This window comes from Epinephelus lanceolatus, chromosome 14, assembly GCF_041903045.1.
Source record: "Epinephelus lanceolatus isolate andai-2023 chromosome 14, ASM4190304v1, whole genome shotgun sequence".
NCBI classification, from domain to species: Eukaryota; Metazoa; Chordata; class Actinopteri; order Perciformes; family Serranidae; genus Epinephelus; species Epinephelus lanceolatus.
Window position 1 is genome coordinate 37874389 of NC_135747.1, and position 18432 is coordinate 37892820.

The 18432-nt window shown below is 44.4% G+C and overlaps 1 protein-coding gene across 4 annotated transcripts in view; it reads left to right on the forward strand.

Moving 5' to 3' along the window:
* ttn.1 (titin, tandem duplicate 1) overlaps positions 1 to 18432 on the forward strand; it is a 135137-nt gene that overhangs the window by 51592 nt on the left and 65113 nt on the right. For all 4 annotated transcript variants that reach the window (XM_078174667.1, XM_078174668.1, XM_078174669.1 and 1 more), the window contains 26 exons: positions 1031 to 1149; positions 1249 to 1426; positions 1665 to 1949; positions 3849 to 4142; positions 4265 to 4564; positions 4648 to 4829; positions 5150 to 5279; positions 6454 to 6644; positions 7274 to 7703; positions 8179 to 8484; positions 10124 to 10305; positions 10556 to 10685; positions 10838 to 10989; positions 11080 to 11227; positions 12213 to 12375; positions 13464 to 13615; positions 14112 to 14408; positions 14493 to 14792; positions 15073 to 15387; positions 15477 to 15625; positions 15932 to 16082; positions 16219 to 16500; positions 16598 to 16900; positions 17038 to 17340; positions 17576 to 17857; positions 18189 to 18376. In XM_078174667.1, the coding sequence (XP_078030793.1) occupies positions 1031 to 1149; positions 1249 to 1426; positions 1665 to 1949; positions 3849 to 4142; positions 4265 to 4564; positions 4648 to 4829; positions 5150 to 5279; positions 6454 to 6644; positions 7274 to 7703; positions 8179 to 8484; positions 10124 to 10305; positions 10556 to 10685; positions 10838 to 10989; positions 11080 to 11227; positions 12213 to 12375; positions 13464 to 13615; positions 14112 to 14408; positions 14493 to 14792; positions 15073 to 15387; positions 15477 to 15625; positions 15932 to 16082; positions 16219 to 16500; positions 16598 to 16900; positions 17038 to 17340; positions 17576 to 17857; positions 18189 to 18376 (5912 nt within the window). The remainder of the gene's footprint in view (positions 1 to 1030; positions 1150 to 1248; positions 1427 to 1664; positions 1950 to 3848; positions 4143 to 4264; positions 4565 to 4647; positions 4830 to 5149; positions 5280 to 6453; positions 6645 to 7273; positions 7704 to 8178; positions 8485 to 10123; positions 10306 to 10555; positions 10686 to 10837; positions 10990 to 11079; positions 11228 to 12212; positions 12376 to 13463; positions 13616 to 14111; positions 14409 to 14492; positions 14793 to 15072; positions 15388 to 15476; positions 15626 to 15931; positions 16083 to 16218; positions 16501 to 16597; positions 16901 to 17037; positions 17341 to 17575; positions 17858 to 18188; positions 18377 to 18432) is intronic.

Consider the following 18432-nt stretch of genomic DNA (forward strand, 5'->3'; position numbering starts at 1 on the left):
TTTTTTTTTTTGTTTGTTTGTTTTTTTTTTATTTAACCTTTATTTTACCAGGCAGATTTGCTTGAGATCAAATGATTTCTTTACAAGCAAGGCCTGGCCAAAATGGCAGCATTAAAGAGGCAAACATAATAAGACACACATAAAAAAGAAAGCACAGACATGAGAAAAAGAGACAAAGGCCCAGAGTCCTATGGAGGGGTTATGCCCTACAAATACAGTGGGGGAAGGGGGAGGAGGTGGAGAGGGCTGGATGGGGGCAGAGAAAGTGGTAACAGGTGATCATAAGGAGGAAAAGTTCATGTTAAACAAAACAGTGCACCACAATACACATTAAAAGAACACTTATGTGATGATGATAAAATACTACGCAGTAAAACATTTACACACTCCAAAATTTGCCATTATAAAGCCTGTAAGCCGAGTTTTAAAATCATTAATGGTGATAAGTTCCTGCAAATTTATTGATTTTTGAAGACTGTTCCAGGTGGAGGGAGCAGAGTACATGAATGCCCTCTTCCCAAGCTCAGTACAAGTTCTGGGGACAGAGGCAGATACAAAGTCCAGAGAGCGCAAACTGTGTGATGGAGTTTATGTGTTTTCCTCCCATCCATGTGTTCAAAAATATTGAACTCTTTCAGCTGACACAGCATGAACTGTGTCTCATTGTCCTTCCAAAAATGCATGGCTCGTGTAGATTTGTAGATTTCTCCATGTTGTTACTGGCTCCTTCTGCTGTTACACATTTAATGATATTGGCCTTCTCGGTCAAAGCCCCGGGCAAAAACTGTGGAGCATGCTCAGAGTGCCGCGGCTAGTTGCAGGAGGAATTCAACTTCCAATCACATTATCTGGGTGTGTTAGTCCAACTTTGAGAAATTCGATTTAGTACGATTTCAGTCAGACTAACATGTTTACATGTATTTTAAAAGTCCGGTTTTAGTCAGACTAACATAATAAATCCATTTTCTCTGATGTCATGGAAACACACCAGATCACCACCATTAATACGCCTCTGCCCTCCCCCCCACAGTGCCTCCTGGCCCCCCAACTCCATGGATCGTGGACACTGGGAAGACCTCTGTCATCGTGGCCTGGAAGCCCCCACTGTACAATGGAGGAGGAGAGATCCTGGGTTACCACGTTGAGAAGGTACAGGAAGTGAATACAGTTACATGCAACCGATGGTCTTTGTGTCATCCTAGAACACAAACCGAAGTCTTACACATCTCTGATGTGTTGTTTTCTCAGGTTCTGGTCGGAGAGAAGAACTGGACTCGCAGCACAGAGTTCAGGTGTAAAGAGCTGACTTACACTGTGACTGGTCTGACTGAGGGAGGGGATTATTACATCCGGGTCATGGCCGTCAACGACGCTGGTCCTGGAGCTCCCGGTGTGACCGAACCTGTCACCGTCAGAGAGCCTCTAGGTATGGACACTTTCATGATGGGACAGGGTGTGGGGGGAGGGGCATGGCCAATAAGACTTCACCTCAGTAGGCTGAAATTCAACACTTCCTGCAGCTGCTTCACAGTCAGTGTGTTCCACTCGAGAGAAGTAAAGCAGCTGCAGGAAGTGAGGAAATGTCACATGTTCTGTCTGTCCTAATCAGGAGATGTACGTTTTTTTAACAAAGACTGACTCGTCTCGCTGTCCGTTTCCCTTAGAACCTCCTGCTGTGAACTTTGATGCATCTGTGAGGAACGGCGTCTTGATCAGGGCTGGTGAGTCACTGAGGCTTCCGGCCGTGGTGACCGGCAGACCCCAGCCCGAAGTCCAATGGGCCAAAGATGGCGCCGAAGTTGACAAGGAGCGTATGATTGTGGAGATGGAGGGCAAGAACACTGTTCTGTTCATCAAGACGACCGTGAGGGCAGATCACGGAAAATACCAGGTCTCCGGCACCAACAGCCAAGGGGCCAAGACGGCCGAGACCACAGTGGATGTCATGGGTCAGTGTCAGACAAACGCATGTCAGAATCAGTGTTTCAAATCCAGTTCATCCGGCACACACATCCTCTAAAGGACGACTGAGACTTTAGATCCAACTTAAGGTGAACTGGCTTAAGTCTTCTGAACAACATCTCTGCTGAGTCTTTATTCTTTTAACTGCAGGAGAGAAAAGCTTGTGATTGTTAGAGGATAAGTCTTAACTTCAGTTTTGGCTTCAGTTGAATCACAGATTTTAACACAATGAGCGAGGTGCTGATTCTTTATATCGGAGAAACTTAGAAACCTCAAGTTCATATAAAATATTTCTGAGATTTGATTCGTTCTTTATGGCTGCCGAAGCACTCATTTGTGTCTTTTAATAATTGTATTAAAATCTATTGTTTGGTTTCTCTACAAACTTTAACAAGAGACACTACAGATAAACAAGGTAAAAACTGTAATGAACAGATATAACCATCACTCTCCCCCAGTTAATTTCAAACATTAAGACAGTTATTTTGTATGTTACAGGTTTTCTGAAATTTTATGTTTAAATATGCAAATGAGGCTTTATCTGATGAAATATGGACTAATTTTCGTACATTTCTAGTCAGGGTGAACGATAATATTGGTACATCATCGGTATCAACCGATAAAATGAACTTTGAAATGAACAGAATTAGCTAGCATGCCTTTCCTCATTTTGCACAATACATTGAAAAATATTTTATTTCATGTCTCCATCTGCTGGTGGGCCATCACGATAAGAGTATGCATGCATAATATGATGTTAATTCCGCTGCAGAAGAGACTTGATGATCACTACAATTAGGTGGGGAAAAATGGATATATAGGTATTGGGTATTGGCAAAAAATTGTACATCATGCACCCCTAATTTCCAGAACACAAATCTGAACTTTGGATAAAATCACGTTCAAACTTGTTTCATTTTGTTGTCATATTACAGTCAATGTTTTTATCTGAGGGAGTTTAGGATATCTCTTATAATCACTCCGTAAATCAGAAAATACTGTCAACAGTCACTTAAAAAAATCTATTTTCACTGTGTTTTCAGGAGTAAAATGTTGTATAATCAGGCTGTAAATGATATATGAAAATAACGCTCTGTAAATACCTTTAGAATATAAACAGGAATTAAAGCTGTAAGCAGCGATGAACAGGCCCTCGTACTTCTGCGTAACATGGGAGTACTGGTAGGACGCCGGCTGATGCAGCAGGAGTGAGATGGTATATCCTTGATAGAGTGTGAGAGTTGGAATGACCTATTTCACTTCATACCACTTCCTGTGTCCACTATGTGGCACTGGAGAACACACTGATTATAAGTCATGTTGTTGTAATTCAGTTGAACACCCCACCGTGTAAATTTCATGTAAACCAAATGAACTGAAAAGACGTACTTCCTGTTGCCAGAAAGTGGCGCAGTCACCATGACACCTAATGTGCATGTACTTGGCTTCAGACCTAGAGCCTCATAAAAGCTGTGAAGTTGTGGGCAGATTGGACCATGTATGCTGGAGTTAGACCACTTCGTGTTTGGTGTCGAAAAATGAATGTTGGATGTCTCGCCACAGTGACATGGTTCGACGAAAAGTCAAGCTTTGAGCAACTTTTGATGTCAAAGGCCTTTAGATGGTACCAACAAAATTTTAAGTCGATCCAATCAAATCTGTAGGAGGAGTTCGTTAAAGTACAACCCCTGGAGAATTATTATAAATTACACATAAAATTGAAAATGGCCAACTTTCTGTTTGGTTAGCGTATAGCTCCATGAGACTTTTGTTGTACGTCTTGGGGTGTTACATGTTCCTGCCAAGTTTTGTACATGTAGGTCAAACCAGGACCAAAGTGGTCAAGACCCTGTAGCTAACATTTTTATCAACCTGTGTTTCAACAGACGTCCCTGGACCAGTGGTGGACCTGAAGACGGTCGCAGTAACCAAGAAGAACATCGTTCTCACCTGGTTGGACCCTCTGGATAACGGCGGCAGTGACATCATCGGCTACGAGGTGCTTAGGAAAGACTCCAATATGAAACTCTTCCGTCAGCCCCTGGAGACGGCGTCCTGCAAGTGCGACGTCCAGGGTCTGCTGTCTGGCGAGCAGTACGACTTAAGGGTCGTCGCCAAGAACAAGTACGGCTACGGAACTCCGACTGACCTGGGACCCATCCTGGCCGAAGATCCCAAAGGTAAAACTGCCAAATATGACCAATGTTTTTCTGACTAAATATCTTCAAGAAGATTTGTGACCATTAAAGGTTCTCTTGGAACAGTCACACAGTGTTGATCAAACTCCTCTATATTGTTTCAGATGTTCCGTCTGCTCCCGAGAAGCTGCGCTACACCGACAGAACCAAGAGCACCATCACCTTGACCTGGCTGCCACCTCTCTCTAACGGCGGCAGCCCCATCATGGGCTACTATGTGGAGAAGATGAGGTCCGACAGCACTGAGTACGAAGCGGCAAACCGCAAGATGTTCACAGAGTGCTGCGGGACCATCGATAGCCTTTCGGAGAACCAGGAGTATGACTTCCGCGTCAAAGCAGTGAATGAGGTTGGGATGGGAGAGCCCTCCAAGTCTATCAACGCCAAGATCCAGGACGATGAAAGTATGAAGCTAACTCTTAAAGTCTTTTTGTAAGGCTGCTCTAATGAAGAACAGAAACACTGATAGATGTTTTTTTGTCCACAGTCCCTCCAAGAATTACTATCCTGAAGTACTTCAAGGCCAACTCCCTCTTTGTGAAGAAGGGCGCGGCCATAGACATCCCCGCGGAGGTGATGGGACTTCCTCTGCCAACGATCCGGTGGATGAGGGATGATGTGGTGTTGGAGAAGCCGGAGGACGAGAGGATGACGATGGAGACTGAGGAGGTCCGAGCTGATTTATGTGTTCATGGACTTTTAACCCACTCTGTGTGTCCAAACTGTCCTGTTAGACTTTCTGCGGTGACTGGATGACCCCATGACCTTTCGCCTGGGAGAAACTCTGTAGATAACTAAGTCATCAGTAATATAATTTTTGGCTCAGCTTCTCATGTCAGCTGGAGCTTTTTTTTTTACTTCTGTTCTTTATTTCGTCTGCTGAAGATTGTTTCCAAAGTTTCAGTGTTTGTAAAACATGTTGAACCTGCCCTGCATCTGAATTATGCCATATAGATAAATAAATCTGCTTTTTGCCTTCTCATCTTCAGGTGGACCGGACAACTCTGAGGACAAAGATCGCCTTCCCAGAGACCGTCAGGAAGGACAAAGGCAACTATAAGCTGGTGGCTGAAAACTGCCACGGCAAAGCTGAACAAATCATCAGAGTCACGATCTTTGGTAAGGACAAAACACTAAAACTTCAGTCATTTTCCATGCCTGTTTAGTTTCTATCATTTTACTCTTTGATGTCTAACCAAGCTACATTTTAGCAAAATTAAAACTATATATTAAATGTTTTAAAGTTCTTATCATCTCAGCCATAGACTGTATAACATGATGGACGTAGCCACCATGACGTCACCTATTGGTTTTGTCCTTTTGCCTGTTGCCATCTGTGGTATTTGGAGTCAAAAGTGACCATACTGGGACAAGAGGGTGGAGCTAACCCTAACGCTCGCTGTCGGGTTGATTAACGCAGCGCATTTAAAGCTTAAGTGGCTATGACTTCACCTTTTCTCTGTGAATCTGGGGTTAGCATTAGAGACCAAACTGTTGTAAACAGACCGTATAAAATAATGGACGTAGCCGCCATGAAGTCACCCATTAATTTGTGAACTCACGTGTCGCCATCTTGGTTTTTTGGAACCAGAAGTGACCATAATTGGATGAGAGGGTGGAGTTAACCCTAACCCTAGCTACTAACTTGGTTAGCTTGGTTCCTTTACAGCAATAGTAAACTGTGATATTGCTAATGTTAATTTTCAGTAGTGAAAAACAAGTGTAGAATGATAAAAACTGAACAGCGACTCTTCAGTGGGTCTTTTAGTAGAGGGACTTCAAACACTGAACAAGAATTTTTTAGATGACCAAAATGTTACAGTTAACTTTTCATGACCTCAAAACACACTGATATAGTGACAGCTACAGCTACACCTATACTCTTTAAATCTGGTTAAATTACCTACCCAATGTTGTCACCGTGGTAGCAATTTGTCAAAGGACAGCACCCACCTCTTACGCAAAAAGGCCCTGCTCTTATTTATGTGTAACTTCAAGCCTTAATTAAATGTAAACAGATGAGTTATATAAAAGTTCAGCCCCCCATACAGTTGAATGAATGAATGTTGAAATTAGCTACAGAGACCAAAACAGTTTTTTGAACCAGGCTGTAAACATGTTTATTTCTACATTTGAACATGGAGCTCTGTGGGGACTGACTCGCTCTTGGAGCCAGCCTCAAGTGGACATCAGAGGAACTGCAGTTATTGGATTATTTCTCAGCCCAGGAGGTTGCCGCCTGTTTTTTACATGGTGTCCGTTACATTGACCCAACCCTGTGTTCTGTGTTCAGACCGCCCTCTTCCTCCGAGGAACATCGTGATCTCAGACATCACGTCCGATTCGTGCTACCTGACCTGGTCAGCCCCAGAGGACAATGGAGGCAGTGAGATCAGCAACTACATCGTGGAGCAGAGGGACGCCAGCAAAAAGAAGTCTGACTACGAGGTTATGACCATCAACCTCATTGACAGGAGATATGCGGTGAGTCATGGCGGCATGGGGATTCACTGCTTTGATTGATGATGTTAACAAAAAAACTTCATGTAAGAAGAGATGTTAGCTCTGACTCCAGACAAAAAGGTTTGTCTGACATTTAAAACCTCACAGAATCGAACAACATTAAACTATTACAAATAAAATCTACTGTTTTAAATTTTAAGGATCAAAATGTATCTTTGACACAAGAAAACATGTTCTTGACGTAGATCAATGATAATTAAATAATATGTTTTTCTTATATTTAACACTTTAAACTCAACTGAGTAAAAACATGGTAAGAGTTTCATTTCCATGTTTCCTGATAACTTACCAATGATTTTCCTGTTAATAAAGATAGGAGCCCTTTTTGTCATTTTTTTCAGCTCCTCCAAATATCTGTTTCTGAACTCAACAGAAATAACTAAACTAACAAAAACAACAAACCTTCAAAGAAGTTACTGTAAAATGTTTAAGAAATAAATCATCAGACTGTTAAAAAATGTATCAGTTACATTTACATCTCCGTAATGCTCTGTTCTGTGTTTTCATCATATATTTAATTCTGTCTTTAACACCTTAACAAAAATAAATTTAAAAAAAAGTAACAAGCTGTCCCTGTTCTGCTCCTTCAGGTCCACAAACTTAACATGAATGGTATCTACCAGTTCAGGATCATAGCTGAGAATAAGTATGGAAAGAGTGACGGCTGCGAATCAGAGAAAGTCGAGCTCAGGGATCCATTCGGCCTCCCTGGACCACCACGTAACCCCAAGATCATTGCCGCCACAGGGACCACCATGACTGTGACTTGGGAGCCTCCTCTGGACAACGGTGGCTCCACCATTCAGGGATACTGGCTGGAGAAGAGGGAGCGAGGTGCTGTGTACTGGGGACGCGTCAACAGAGCTCCAGTCACCAAACCGTCAGTTAAGGGCCTGCAGTACACCGTGCTCAGGCTCATAGAAGGAACCCAGTACCAGTTCAGGGTCTCAGCCTGTAACGCTGCAGGAATCGGACCACACAGTGAATACACCGAGTGCCGCTTCGCCGAGGATCCATGCAGTGAGTTTTAACGACAGTTTTAACGAGTTTATCTCTGCAGCTCTGTCAGTCAGTTGGAAGTTTGCAATTTGTTAGGAAAAAATACTCACTTTACCAGTTCATCAGGTGATTCATAAATTTTATCAACAGTGTGAAAGATTCTGTCAGATGCAGAGTTTGTTTTTTAGAATTTTTTTTTTGGGGCATTTTTGCCTTTAATTGATACGACAGCTAAGCATGAAGGGGGAGAGAGAGAGGGAATGACATGCAGCAAAGGGCCACAGGCTGGAGTCGAACCCGGGATGCTGCAGCAACAGCCTTGTACATGGGGCACCTGCTCTATGCACTAAGCCACCGACGCCGCAGATGCAGAGTTTTAATTGGGCACAGCTGGCCCAGTAATGGAAGCTACAGAAGACACCTTGATGCTTAAAGTGAAATCTAGATATTTAACGTTAATGAGACTGACCTTTGACCCCTTCTACTCTGCTCTCAGATCCTCCCAGCCCTCCTGGAACCCCGGAGGTTAAAGACAAGACCAAGAACAGCATCTCACTCACCTGGAGCCCACCAGACAGAGATGGTGGTACCCCCATCAAGGGTTACATCATCGAGGTCCACGAGGAGGGCACTCTTGATTGGAGGAGGGTGACTCCTGCCGACAAGCTCCACTTATCCACTGAAATCACCGTCCCAGACCTGAAGGAGGGCAAGAAGTGCAAGTTCAAGATCTACGCTGTGAATGCTGTCGGAACCTCTGAGCCCGCCAGGACGGGTGACATCCTGGTTCAGGACATCTTGAGTAAGAGTAACATACATTTCTGTTGAGCTGAGGTCCCACAGGGTTAAATACTGGGGCCTCTGCTGTTTACTGTGTATAGTTGCATGTGCATACTAGTGGCAGAAAAACAGTGGACGTCGGGGAGAAACAGTTGACACATTCGGAATAAAAATGTCTTCTTGTGCCGTTGGACGTCAGTACAGGAATGTGCACTAAGATAACCTAATATTTATAGAAAACCTTTGCCGAGGATGCCGTAGTAGAAAATAAAGTTGTCTCCAATTAATTATAATCTCAATATTTAGGCTAAAATTGCTGCTGGACACTCTGTAGAGGAGTGTGTGTTTGGCTTACATGAACAGAATTACTGATGTGGTCACATTTATTAAGCTTGGATTTGTCTTATTGTCCTTTGTTAACACTTGTGGAGACGTCCCCATATAATATAATCTAATGTGGAAGTAACAGACAACTTTTTAACTAGCTAGCTAATGCTGTCTGTTTATTAACTCCTTGATCGTAACAGAACTTTCTCCACAGCTCATTTTAGAAAGGACAGCATAAGAAAACATGTTCTTTGTTTAGATTACAAAACGGACAATGGATCATCGTTTGTTTCTAGCTGACAGCGATCAGCCATAGGTAGCCCACTTGCTATGTTAGCTACATTGCTAATGTTAGTGTGCCTTTCATTTCCCTGTCTGGATGCAGATGAACTGATGTACACACATTATAGGATTTCTTGTGGTGTCTTTTCTAAAGTGAGGAGTAGTGAAAGTTAATATACTTTGTTATTATCAAGATGTTAATAAACAGATAACATTAGCTAGCTAAGGCGCTAGCACATTGATAAGTTGTACTTCCACATTAAATTATAAAGGGACGTCTCCCCAACCCAATCAAGGACAATATGCAAAATCCATGTTTGACAAAAATGAGTTTTTACAATTTTTATGATGATTAATTTTTCACCACGCAACTAATTAAGTAAGTAATTCAAAAAAAAGCCACACACACACTCTACTGAGCATTGAGCAGCAGTGATTAGCCTAGATATCAAGAACTCTAATTAATTGGAGACAAATTTTTTTTTTTCCACTACACATAGATCATAAATTTATGGATATAGAAATTAGTCATTGCAATCGGTCAAAAAATATAAATGTTATAGTGCTTTTTACATTTTATTTTGCACTCACCCCAAAACCACTACTGTCCCTTTCTGACACCAGTTTGGCTCTGCCCACAAAATACTTCATCACAGTTTACAAACACAAAGAGGGTCCAAAGTTAATATTTATTTTGTCAGTTTCTATGCTGATGACACCATCGTGTATGCCAACAGCTCAACCACAAACCAGTCTTCTTTTTATGACCTCCAGGCATCTTTTATGAATTCTTCTCAAAAGGAGAAAAACGTAACATTTCACAGCAGCTTTATTGATCCTGATCTGATCAATACTCTTAATGGAAGTCTAACAGATTCAGTAAAGCTTCATAAGAACTGAGGGATTCAGCTCAACGGCAAATTGTTTTGGAATCTCCAGAATATATTAGTTCTCTTGTGAGACAGATCTTGATCTTAATGAATGTTAACAAAGATTGTTTACCTGATTATGAAAAAACAAATCTGCGCTCCTGTTTCCTGTCTGTTGTTCAGTCGAGCCGATGGTGTCTCTAGAAGTGGACGTTAACGACCTGCTCACCTGCAGAGCGGGAACAACCATCAAGATTCCCGCCACCATCACCGGACGACCCATCCCCAAAGTCACCTGGCACTTCGATGGAAACGCAGAGATGGAGAAGAAGAACGAACTCCACATGCTGCCCATCGACTCAGAGGTCAGACTGCTTGCACTTTAATGGACTGTATCTTCATTTCTGTTTCACCTACACATGAAACTCCAAAAATCGCACCGAGGTTTCCATTTTGTCAGCAGAACACCTGAACTGTAGCTATTTTTGTGGTCTGAATTTTGCCTTCATTTTTAGGAGCTGAACAAAAAGTGTGACGGATGACTTAAAGAACTGTAATGGTTTTAAACATGAAATTGTGCCTCATGTGGTTTCTGATGTCACGCTGGTGTTTCAGATCTACTCCACTGACACGACCTCAGTGATTGTGATCCCAGATTGCAAAATGCACCACAGTGGCCGATACATCCTCAACGCCGAGAGCCCCGCCGGACACAAGGTGGTCAAAGTCCGTGTCACTGTGCTCGGTACGTAAAGATTCAAAGGGTTTGTTTGTCATTTAATATGATTAGAAAATTAGTAAAAGGTATGACTGAGAAACAGGATAGGATTTATGATAGAAATGTAAAATGTCTCCCTGGTCTTCTAGTCTCTGATTTCTTGTTCTGTGAATCCATAGACCTGCCCGGACCTCCCAGAGACCTGAAGGTCAGCGACGTGACAAGAGGAACTTGTCGCCTCACCTGGAAACCTCCAGAGAACGATGGCGGAGACAGAGTGAAGAGCTACTTCATCGAGGAGAAGGCGGTGGGCGGCAAAGCCTGGACCAAGGTACGACCTCCCCCACACACTTGGAGCTTCACTGGATAATAACACACTGCTGCTGCTTAACCCCCCCCTCCCCCGATGTTGTCATTCCAGGTGAACCCGGCCTGTACTTCTCAGTCTGTGGTGGTCGCAGACCTGATCAACGGTCAGGACTACTTCTTCCGCATCCGGGCTGAGAACCGCTTCGGCTTCGGGCCGTATGCAGAGACCATCGAGCGCACCTGCGCCAGAGATCCAATCCGTACGGCTCCTCTCTTTATCCTTACCTCTGCTAGGTTTTTACACTGAAAACACTTTGATTATTGAACCTGATTTAAAAGAAAAGCAGGAACCGTCATGAGTCACGATCCTTAACACTCACATACACATCTACACTGCTCTGTAACATTAAGTCCAGTTCAGACCAAAGATTCGGGACTAGATGAAACCGATTTAGAACGTTGCAAAGAAAAGTTGCAGCGGTGTGAACTGGCTGGTCTGAGCTGGACACAAGCCAGCTGATGGTGTCACCTGCAAACCAGCTGGTCAAATCACCGGCGGCTGGTTTTAAAGCATGTCACCTGATTTGGTTTTTTCTTTTTGAGATTATTTTTGGGCGTTTTTTGCCTTTATTGTTTGGGACAGAGTGAAAGGGGGTGAGAGAGAGAGCGGGGGGTGACATGCAGAAATGGTTGCAAGCCGGAGTCGAACCTGCGACCGCTGCAGCGAGGCATTGCCTCTGTACATGGGGCACCGGCACTATCCACTACGCTACCGACTCCCCATGTCACTTGTTTTTAAAACCAATCAGCTTGTAGTGAAGTCCACTGGTCAAGTCAAAATGACTATAGACGGCGTGTTCACTTGCTGCGGCAGGTGCTCTGTCCCTGCCGAGGCCTCTGTTTCCGTCCTCACGGTATACAGGTGTCAGACAGTGGGTTGCTGCTGCTGCTCGCTGTATGTGAACTGGGCTTCAGACAGAACTTAAGATCCAGATAATGGTTTATCTCTGCAGAGCTGATCACATTCAATATTTGGGTTCATGCATCAACACTGAACTGACTTTTAAACCACACACTGCTCAAGCTGTACAGAAAATGGATCTCCAGACAAACAAGATGACACATCTCATCAGGTTCATCCTGATATGATCCATTCGACACACTCTGATCTCCCAAATTGTGTTTGTACTGGTTACAAATTATTAGTGTGAGGTGTAAGCTCATGTTCATGAGTTGTATCTGCAGATCCTCCCGACCCTCCAACCAGGCTGAAGATCACATCCGTGAGGAAGGGCACGGTGTCTTTGACCTGGAAGGCTCCAAAGAACGATGGCGGTTCACCCGTCACCCACTACAGCGTTGAAATGCTCTGCTGGGATGCCAGTGGCCAGAGGGAGGCCTGGAGGAGGTAAGACGTCACATACAAAGTCTTCATGGGCCCCCAAGTAAAATTTTTGTAGGCTAAGGCGTAGAGACAACACATGTCTATAAACCAGCCTTAAATGTGAATGAATCAGTCTGATCACGTCTGTTTGGATCAGGACTGAAGTATCCATCTATTTCAGACCAGGTGGACTGGGATCCATTCGGGTCAGTTATGGATCATCTCCAAAATTTTGGACCTTTAGAAACCACCACTTTACAGAACACCACTTCTTAGGGGGATTTATGCTTGTGGGGCAAACGCTACGCACATGGCCTACACCATAGTGAGCATTTCTACTTGTGTAGTGGTATGTCTGTGTCACTCTGCAGTTATACCTCCAAAACATTAGTCAGTGGCAGAGGTTTCTGTGAAGTGCTGTAAAGTTTAGTTGATTCAAAACACACCTTAAACACACATTAAACACACATTAAACATGGCTTAATACCGACAATTTCAAACACAAGTACACAAATCAGCTTCTCTATAACTCACAGCATTCACAGACAAAATACTTGTCTTTATCTGGACACATTTTCCCCACAAATACAACATGCTATTGTTATTAACACAAGCCTATGGCATTTTACATTGTATAAATTAGCCTAGCAACCAGCGGAGATTTCCTCTGCTCATATGAAGCCAGGATAAATCACACACAAGACTTAAAATGTTATTTATGTTATTGTCTTCACAATTTATTGTTTCTTATCTGTGAAATTAAAGTAAATAAAAGCTTTGTTTCCACTGAGGGAAATGGTTTCAGCTTACAGCCTCTAAATTGATGCAGAGCCTATGCTGTAGGTATGACGTCGATTTGATGCATAAGTATAATTCCCACATTAATTTCTCATTTTTCCATATTTTCCTGCAGTCAAATTATCACTTTACAAATTCTTTCTCATCCGCTACCTCAGTGGACAGAAATATATCCACTCTTTTATTCTGTGTGAATTTTGTGACCACAAAACATAAATAAATATGCGAAACACAAAGTGATTAACTTCCATATGAGAATCTCTGTTTGTTTAAAGCCTTTTCAGCACTGAGATTTGTTTCGTCTGTGTCTTCAGGTGTAACAGAAGAGATGTGGACACCACCAGCTTCAAGGTGGAGGACCTGACGGAGGGAGACGAGTACGAGTTCAGAGTGATGGCACATAACGAGGTCGGACCCAGCCGACCTTCATCCACAGCTGGACCCGTCCTTATTCAGGACCAGACCTGTAAGGGGGGGGGGGGGGGGGCTTAAATGAAATACATTATCCAGCTGTATTATGGGAAATGTAGGATCCAGTGTTGTTTTCCCAGCAGTCCAGATTTTTGGTGGTTGGATTTGGACCATTCTGGTTTTAATCTGCTTCATGGAAGAAACACTGAAGTCTCTCTAGTATTAGCAGCATGCTTAGAAATGTTTGGTTTCTATTTTTCTCAGAGATAACTCAACTCAAAGTTACAATGTGTCACAATCATAAAGAAGTTCAATCTATGGAGACTCTAATATAACCTTCAGTACTGTATTTCACTTTCTTTGTCTCACCATTATCATAATCCTAAACTGATTTATTGCCCATCTTGACACTCCAGCGCAAAGTTGATCAGTTTTGGATCAGACTTCTTGATGTGTTTAACCACAATATTTGCTGCCGTTCACCTTAAATCTTCAAAAGAGAAGAAACACATTTTAAAAATGACGCATAATCTCCTCATGTTATATTTCAGGTGCTCCATCCATCGAGCTGAATGAGTTCATGGAGGTTGAGCAGGGCACCGACATCAAAATTGTGGCCAAGATCCGTGGCTGTCCATTCCCAAAGCTCACCTGGTACAAGGCTCCACCCCACAAGTCAGACAAAAAGGAGGAGGTTCAGTACGACGAGCACATCAACAAGATCGTGTCCGACGACACCTGCACGCTGCTCATCCAGCAGGGCAAACGTCCTGACACCGGCCTGTACACACTGGTGGCCTCCAACAGCCTCGGCAAGGCCTCCAAGGAGATGAGGCTCAACGTGCTCGGTATGAACAAACACCTCAGAACAAACCATTCTCAGGTTTCACTGACTGAAATATAATTTTTTTTTTTCTTTTTGTTTTTTTCAGGACGGCCCGGTCCTCCCTCTGCTCCCATCAAGTTCGAGGAGATTGGAGCCGAGAAGATCACGCTGTCCTGGCTGCCGCCGAAGGACGATGGAGGCTCCAAGGTCACAAACTATGTCATCTGGAAGCGCGTGGCCAGCAGGACGTCCTGGGTGCCTGTCACCAGCGAGCCCAAAGAGCGGATCTGGACCGTGGAGAACCTGTTGGAAGGACACGAGTACGTGTTCCGGGTCATGGCCCAGAACAAGTACGGAGTTGGAGAGCCACTGGATAGCGAGCCTGAGGTCGCCAGAGATCTCTTCAGTGAGTCTTCAGTTTCAAATATATATATCAGTACTACTACTTCACTTAAAGAACAGATCATCAGAATAATGGAGGATAAAGATCAGCGCAGGTGCTTTCGATTAAAGAACAATTAGAATTACAAGATCTTCTCCATGTTGACAAACTAAAGCATCATGGGATATTATTTCTTGTTGAGTTTCGAAATCAAACCACTTCAACTAAACCTGGAAGATGTATTCACTGAAGCTGAATCTTTGAATCCTCTAACCTTTGACCTTTTCTATTCGTCCCACTGCAGACATCCCTGGTCAGGTCGAGAAGCCGACGGTAAGCGGCATCACCATGGATTCCATGACAGTAAGCTGGGAGGAGCCCGAGGAGGACGGTGGCACCCCGATTACCGGCTACTGGCTGGAGCGAAAAGAGACAACAGGCAAACGCTGGACCCGCGTCACCCGCGACCCCATCCGTCCCATGGGCATGGGCGAGTCGTATGTGGTGAGTGGACTCATTGAGGGCTCCCAGTACCTGTTTAGAGTCTGTGCCATCAACGCCGCAGGACTTGGACCCTACAGCCCCACCACAGACCCCATCTTTGCCAGAGACCCCATCTGTAAGAGTCACACACTGAAATCACACAAGTTCATGTAGTTTTAAATACACAAAGACAGATGTTAACTGCGTGTCTGTCTCCACCTGTAGCCCCGCCCTCTCCTCCGACCCCGAAGGTTAATGATTGGACGAGGTCCACAGTGGACCTGGAGTGGATCCCTCCTTTGAAGGATGGAGGCTCCAAGATCATGGGTTACTGGGTGGAGTACCAGGAGGAGGGCACTGAGCCCTGGGTCAAGGTGAGAACATGGTCATGGAAAACCTGAGAAAGTCATGGAATATCACAAACTCATTTTCAAGGCCTGGAAAAGTCACAGAATTAGTAAAAGTGGAAAAGTCATGGAATTCTGACTAGGCAGACTAGGCCTATGTCAGCATACCTAGGGGCTGGTCCAAGACAGGCCTGAGCCAGCCCTAACTATAAGCTTTATCAAAGAGTAACGTCTTAAGTCTGCTATTATATGTGGGGTAATTGTTTGCTTCCTTTTTAGAGATAGATGTGTGTTTCAGAGCAACCTCACAAAGTCCACGTTTGTGTTTTTCAGGCCAAAGAGACCGAAATTCGTGGCACCCGCTTTGTGATCACCGGTCTGAAGACTGGTGGCAAATACAAATTTAGGGTGACAGCCTTCAATGCTGCCGGTAACGGCGAGCCAGGAGTAATCCCAGAGGTGCTCGAGGTCAACGACAGAACCAGTGAGTCCGTTTGAAAGAGGATGACACACGTCTTTCACGTCAAACTGTCGTTCTCTCAAAAATCTGACACTTAAGGATGTTTTCATCCTGTTTGGTTGTATCTAGCGGACTGTAACGTTGAGTTTCTTCCCCCCAGTTGCTCCTGAGGTCGACCTGGATGCCTCAGTGAAGGATAGGATGGTGGTCCACGCCGGTGGTGTGATTCGTATCATTGCCTACGTGTCGGGCCAGCCAACCCCGGAGGTGACCTGGGGCAGAGAAGGAGCTGCGCTGCCTCCTGAGGCTAAAATTGAAACAACAGCTATCAGCTCATCTCTGGTCATCAAACCCTGCACCAGGAATCACCTTGGCATATACACACTGACCGCCAAGAATGCTGGAGGGGAGAAGAAGAAGAGCATCACTGTGGAAGTTTTAGGTAAAATACTGTTATCCTGTTGAAACGAGACGGCATCTTCAGACTCCTCAGTGATTTTATGTTTTTAATTACTACAACTAACTGTGTCCGCTCTCAGATGTCCCGGGGCCAGTCGGCATTCCCGTCACTGCAGAGAACCTGAGCACTGACACCTGCAAGATCAACTGGTTCTTCCCCGAGAGGGATGGTGGCTCTCCAATCAGCAACTTCATCATCCAGAAGCGTGAAGCAGAGCACAAGGCCTGGACCTCTCTGCATTTTACCGCCAGCAGACAGAATGCCATAGCTCAAGGCCTCACCGTCGGAAAGTCCTACTTCTTCAGAGTAGCCGCTGTGAATGCCATTGGCATGGGACCTTTCGTTGAGACCGCAGCCGAGCTCGTCGTCAAGGAAAAAATCAGTAAGTTTTGTGAAACCTGAATCCTGGTGACTACTGAAGATCTGAAAGGTGACATGTAACTATTGTAAAGATGAGAGGATGAGGAGACCACAAGATAAAAGTTCTGAGATTTGTCTGTATGTTTGTGTTTCCCTCAGGTGTGCCTGACCGCCCCGAGGGGCTCGAGGTCACCAAGGCCACCAAGGATTTGATCAGCATCACCTGGAAGCCGCCCAAGTTTGACGGTGGTTCGGACATCACCATGTACATCCTGGAAGCTCGTATGATCGGCAAAGACAAGTTCACCAGAGTGACGAAGGAGAGCCTGATGGAGAGGAAGTACACCTACGATGGGCTGAAAGAGGGAGAAACCTATGAGCTACGGGTCATCGCCGTCAACGAGGTTGGACCCAGCAAGCCGTCGTTTCCCACCAAACCAATCACCTGCAAGGATGAACTGGGTGAGAGAAGGAACAGTGCAAATTAACAAATACAAATATATATTACTGTTCACTTTGAAGGATTTGGAGTTCAGAAATAAGTGCTGAAACGTTCTTATTATGTGAAAGAAATAAATGGGCATCATCAGTAAAATATAAGACATAGGTAGATAAAAAAGCAGCTAACAAATCACAGATTCTCACTCCTCAGTGCGTCACTTCATCTGTCTCTGTCCTCAACTTTCTTTTATCACAGAGCCGCCAACCATCGAGCTGGACTTCCGCGATAAGATCATCATTCGTGTAGGCGAGAGCTGCCTGCTGCAGGGCCGCTACACCGGCAAACCTCCTCCGTCCATCGTGTGGTACCGTGACGACAAGGAGCTGAAGGCTGACCAACACATTATGTTCAAGAACACGCTGACCACTATGTCGCTCGGCCTGATGAAAGCCAAGCGTGAGCACAGCGGCAAATATGTGGTTGTGGTGGAGAACAGCACCGGGTCCAGGAAGGGAGTCTGCAACATCACGGTTGTCGGTATGTAGGTGGACCTCTTGGGGAAATATGGGGCTGATAGAAGCTTGTATCATCAGCAAAGAGTACTAAAGGTATAGATGATACGAAACAACTCAACAACTGAATTAGATGGGAATAGAAGGAGTCCATGCCTAGACCCCTGTGGGCTACCAAAAGTAATTGTATTATCCATTTACATTCACACATTTTGCTACAAACAATGCTACAAAACTACCAGCTCTGCTGAGTAACGCAGAGATTGGCTAAGCACATTACATATTCCTTACCTGCAGAATCAAATATTCCTTACCTGCAGAGTTGTTTCACACTGACCTTTCTTTCTTCCCCACAGACCGTCCCTCTCCTCCTGTTGGCCCCGTGGTGTTTGAGGAGGTGCATAGGGAGTACATGGTCATCTCTTGGAAACCTCCTCTGGACAGCGGTGGTATCGACGTCTCCAACTACATCATTGAGAAGAGAGACGTTAACAGAGACACCTGGACCACAGTAACGTCTGCCACGACCAAGACCACATGCAAGGTGGGTCCAGATGATTTGTCAGCCACACTCCATTCAGCTGTTGTATTACTATGCCA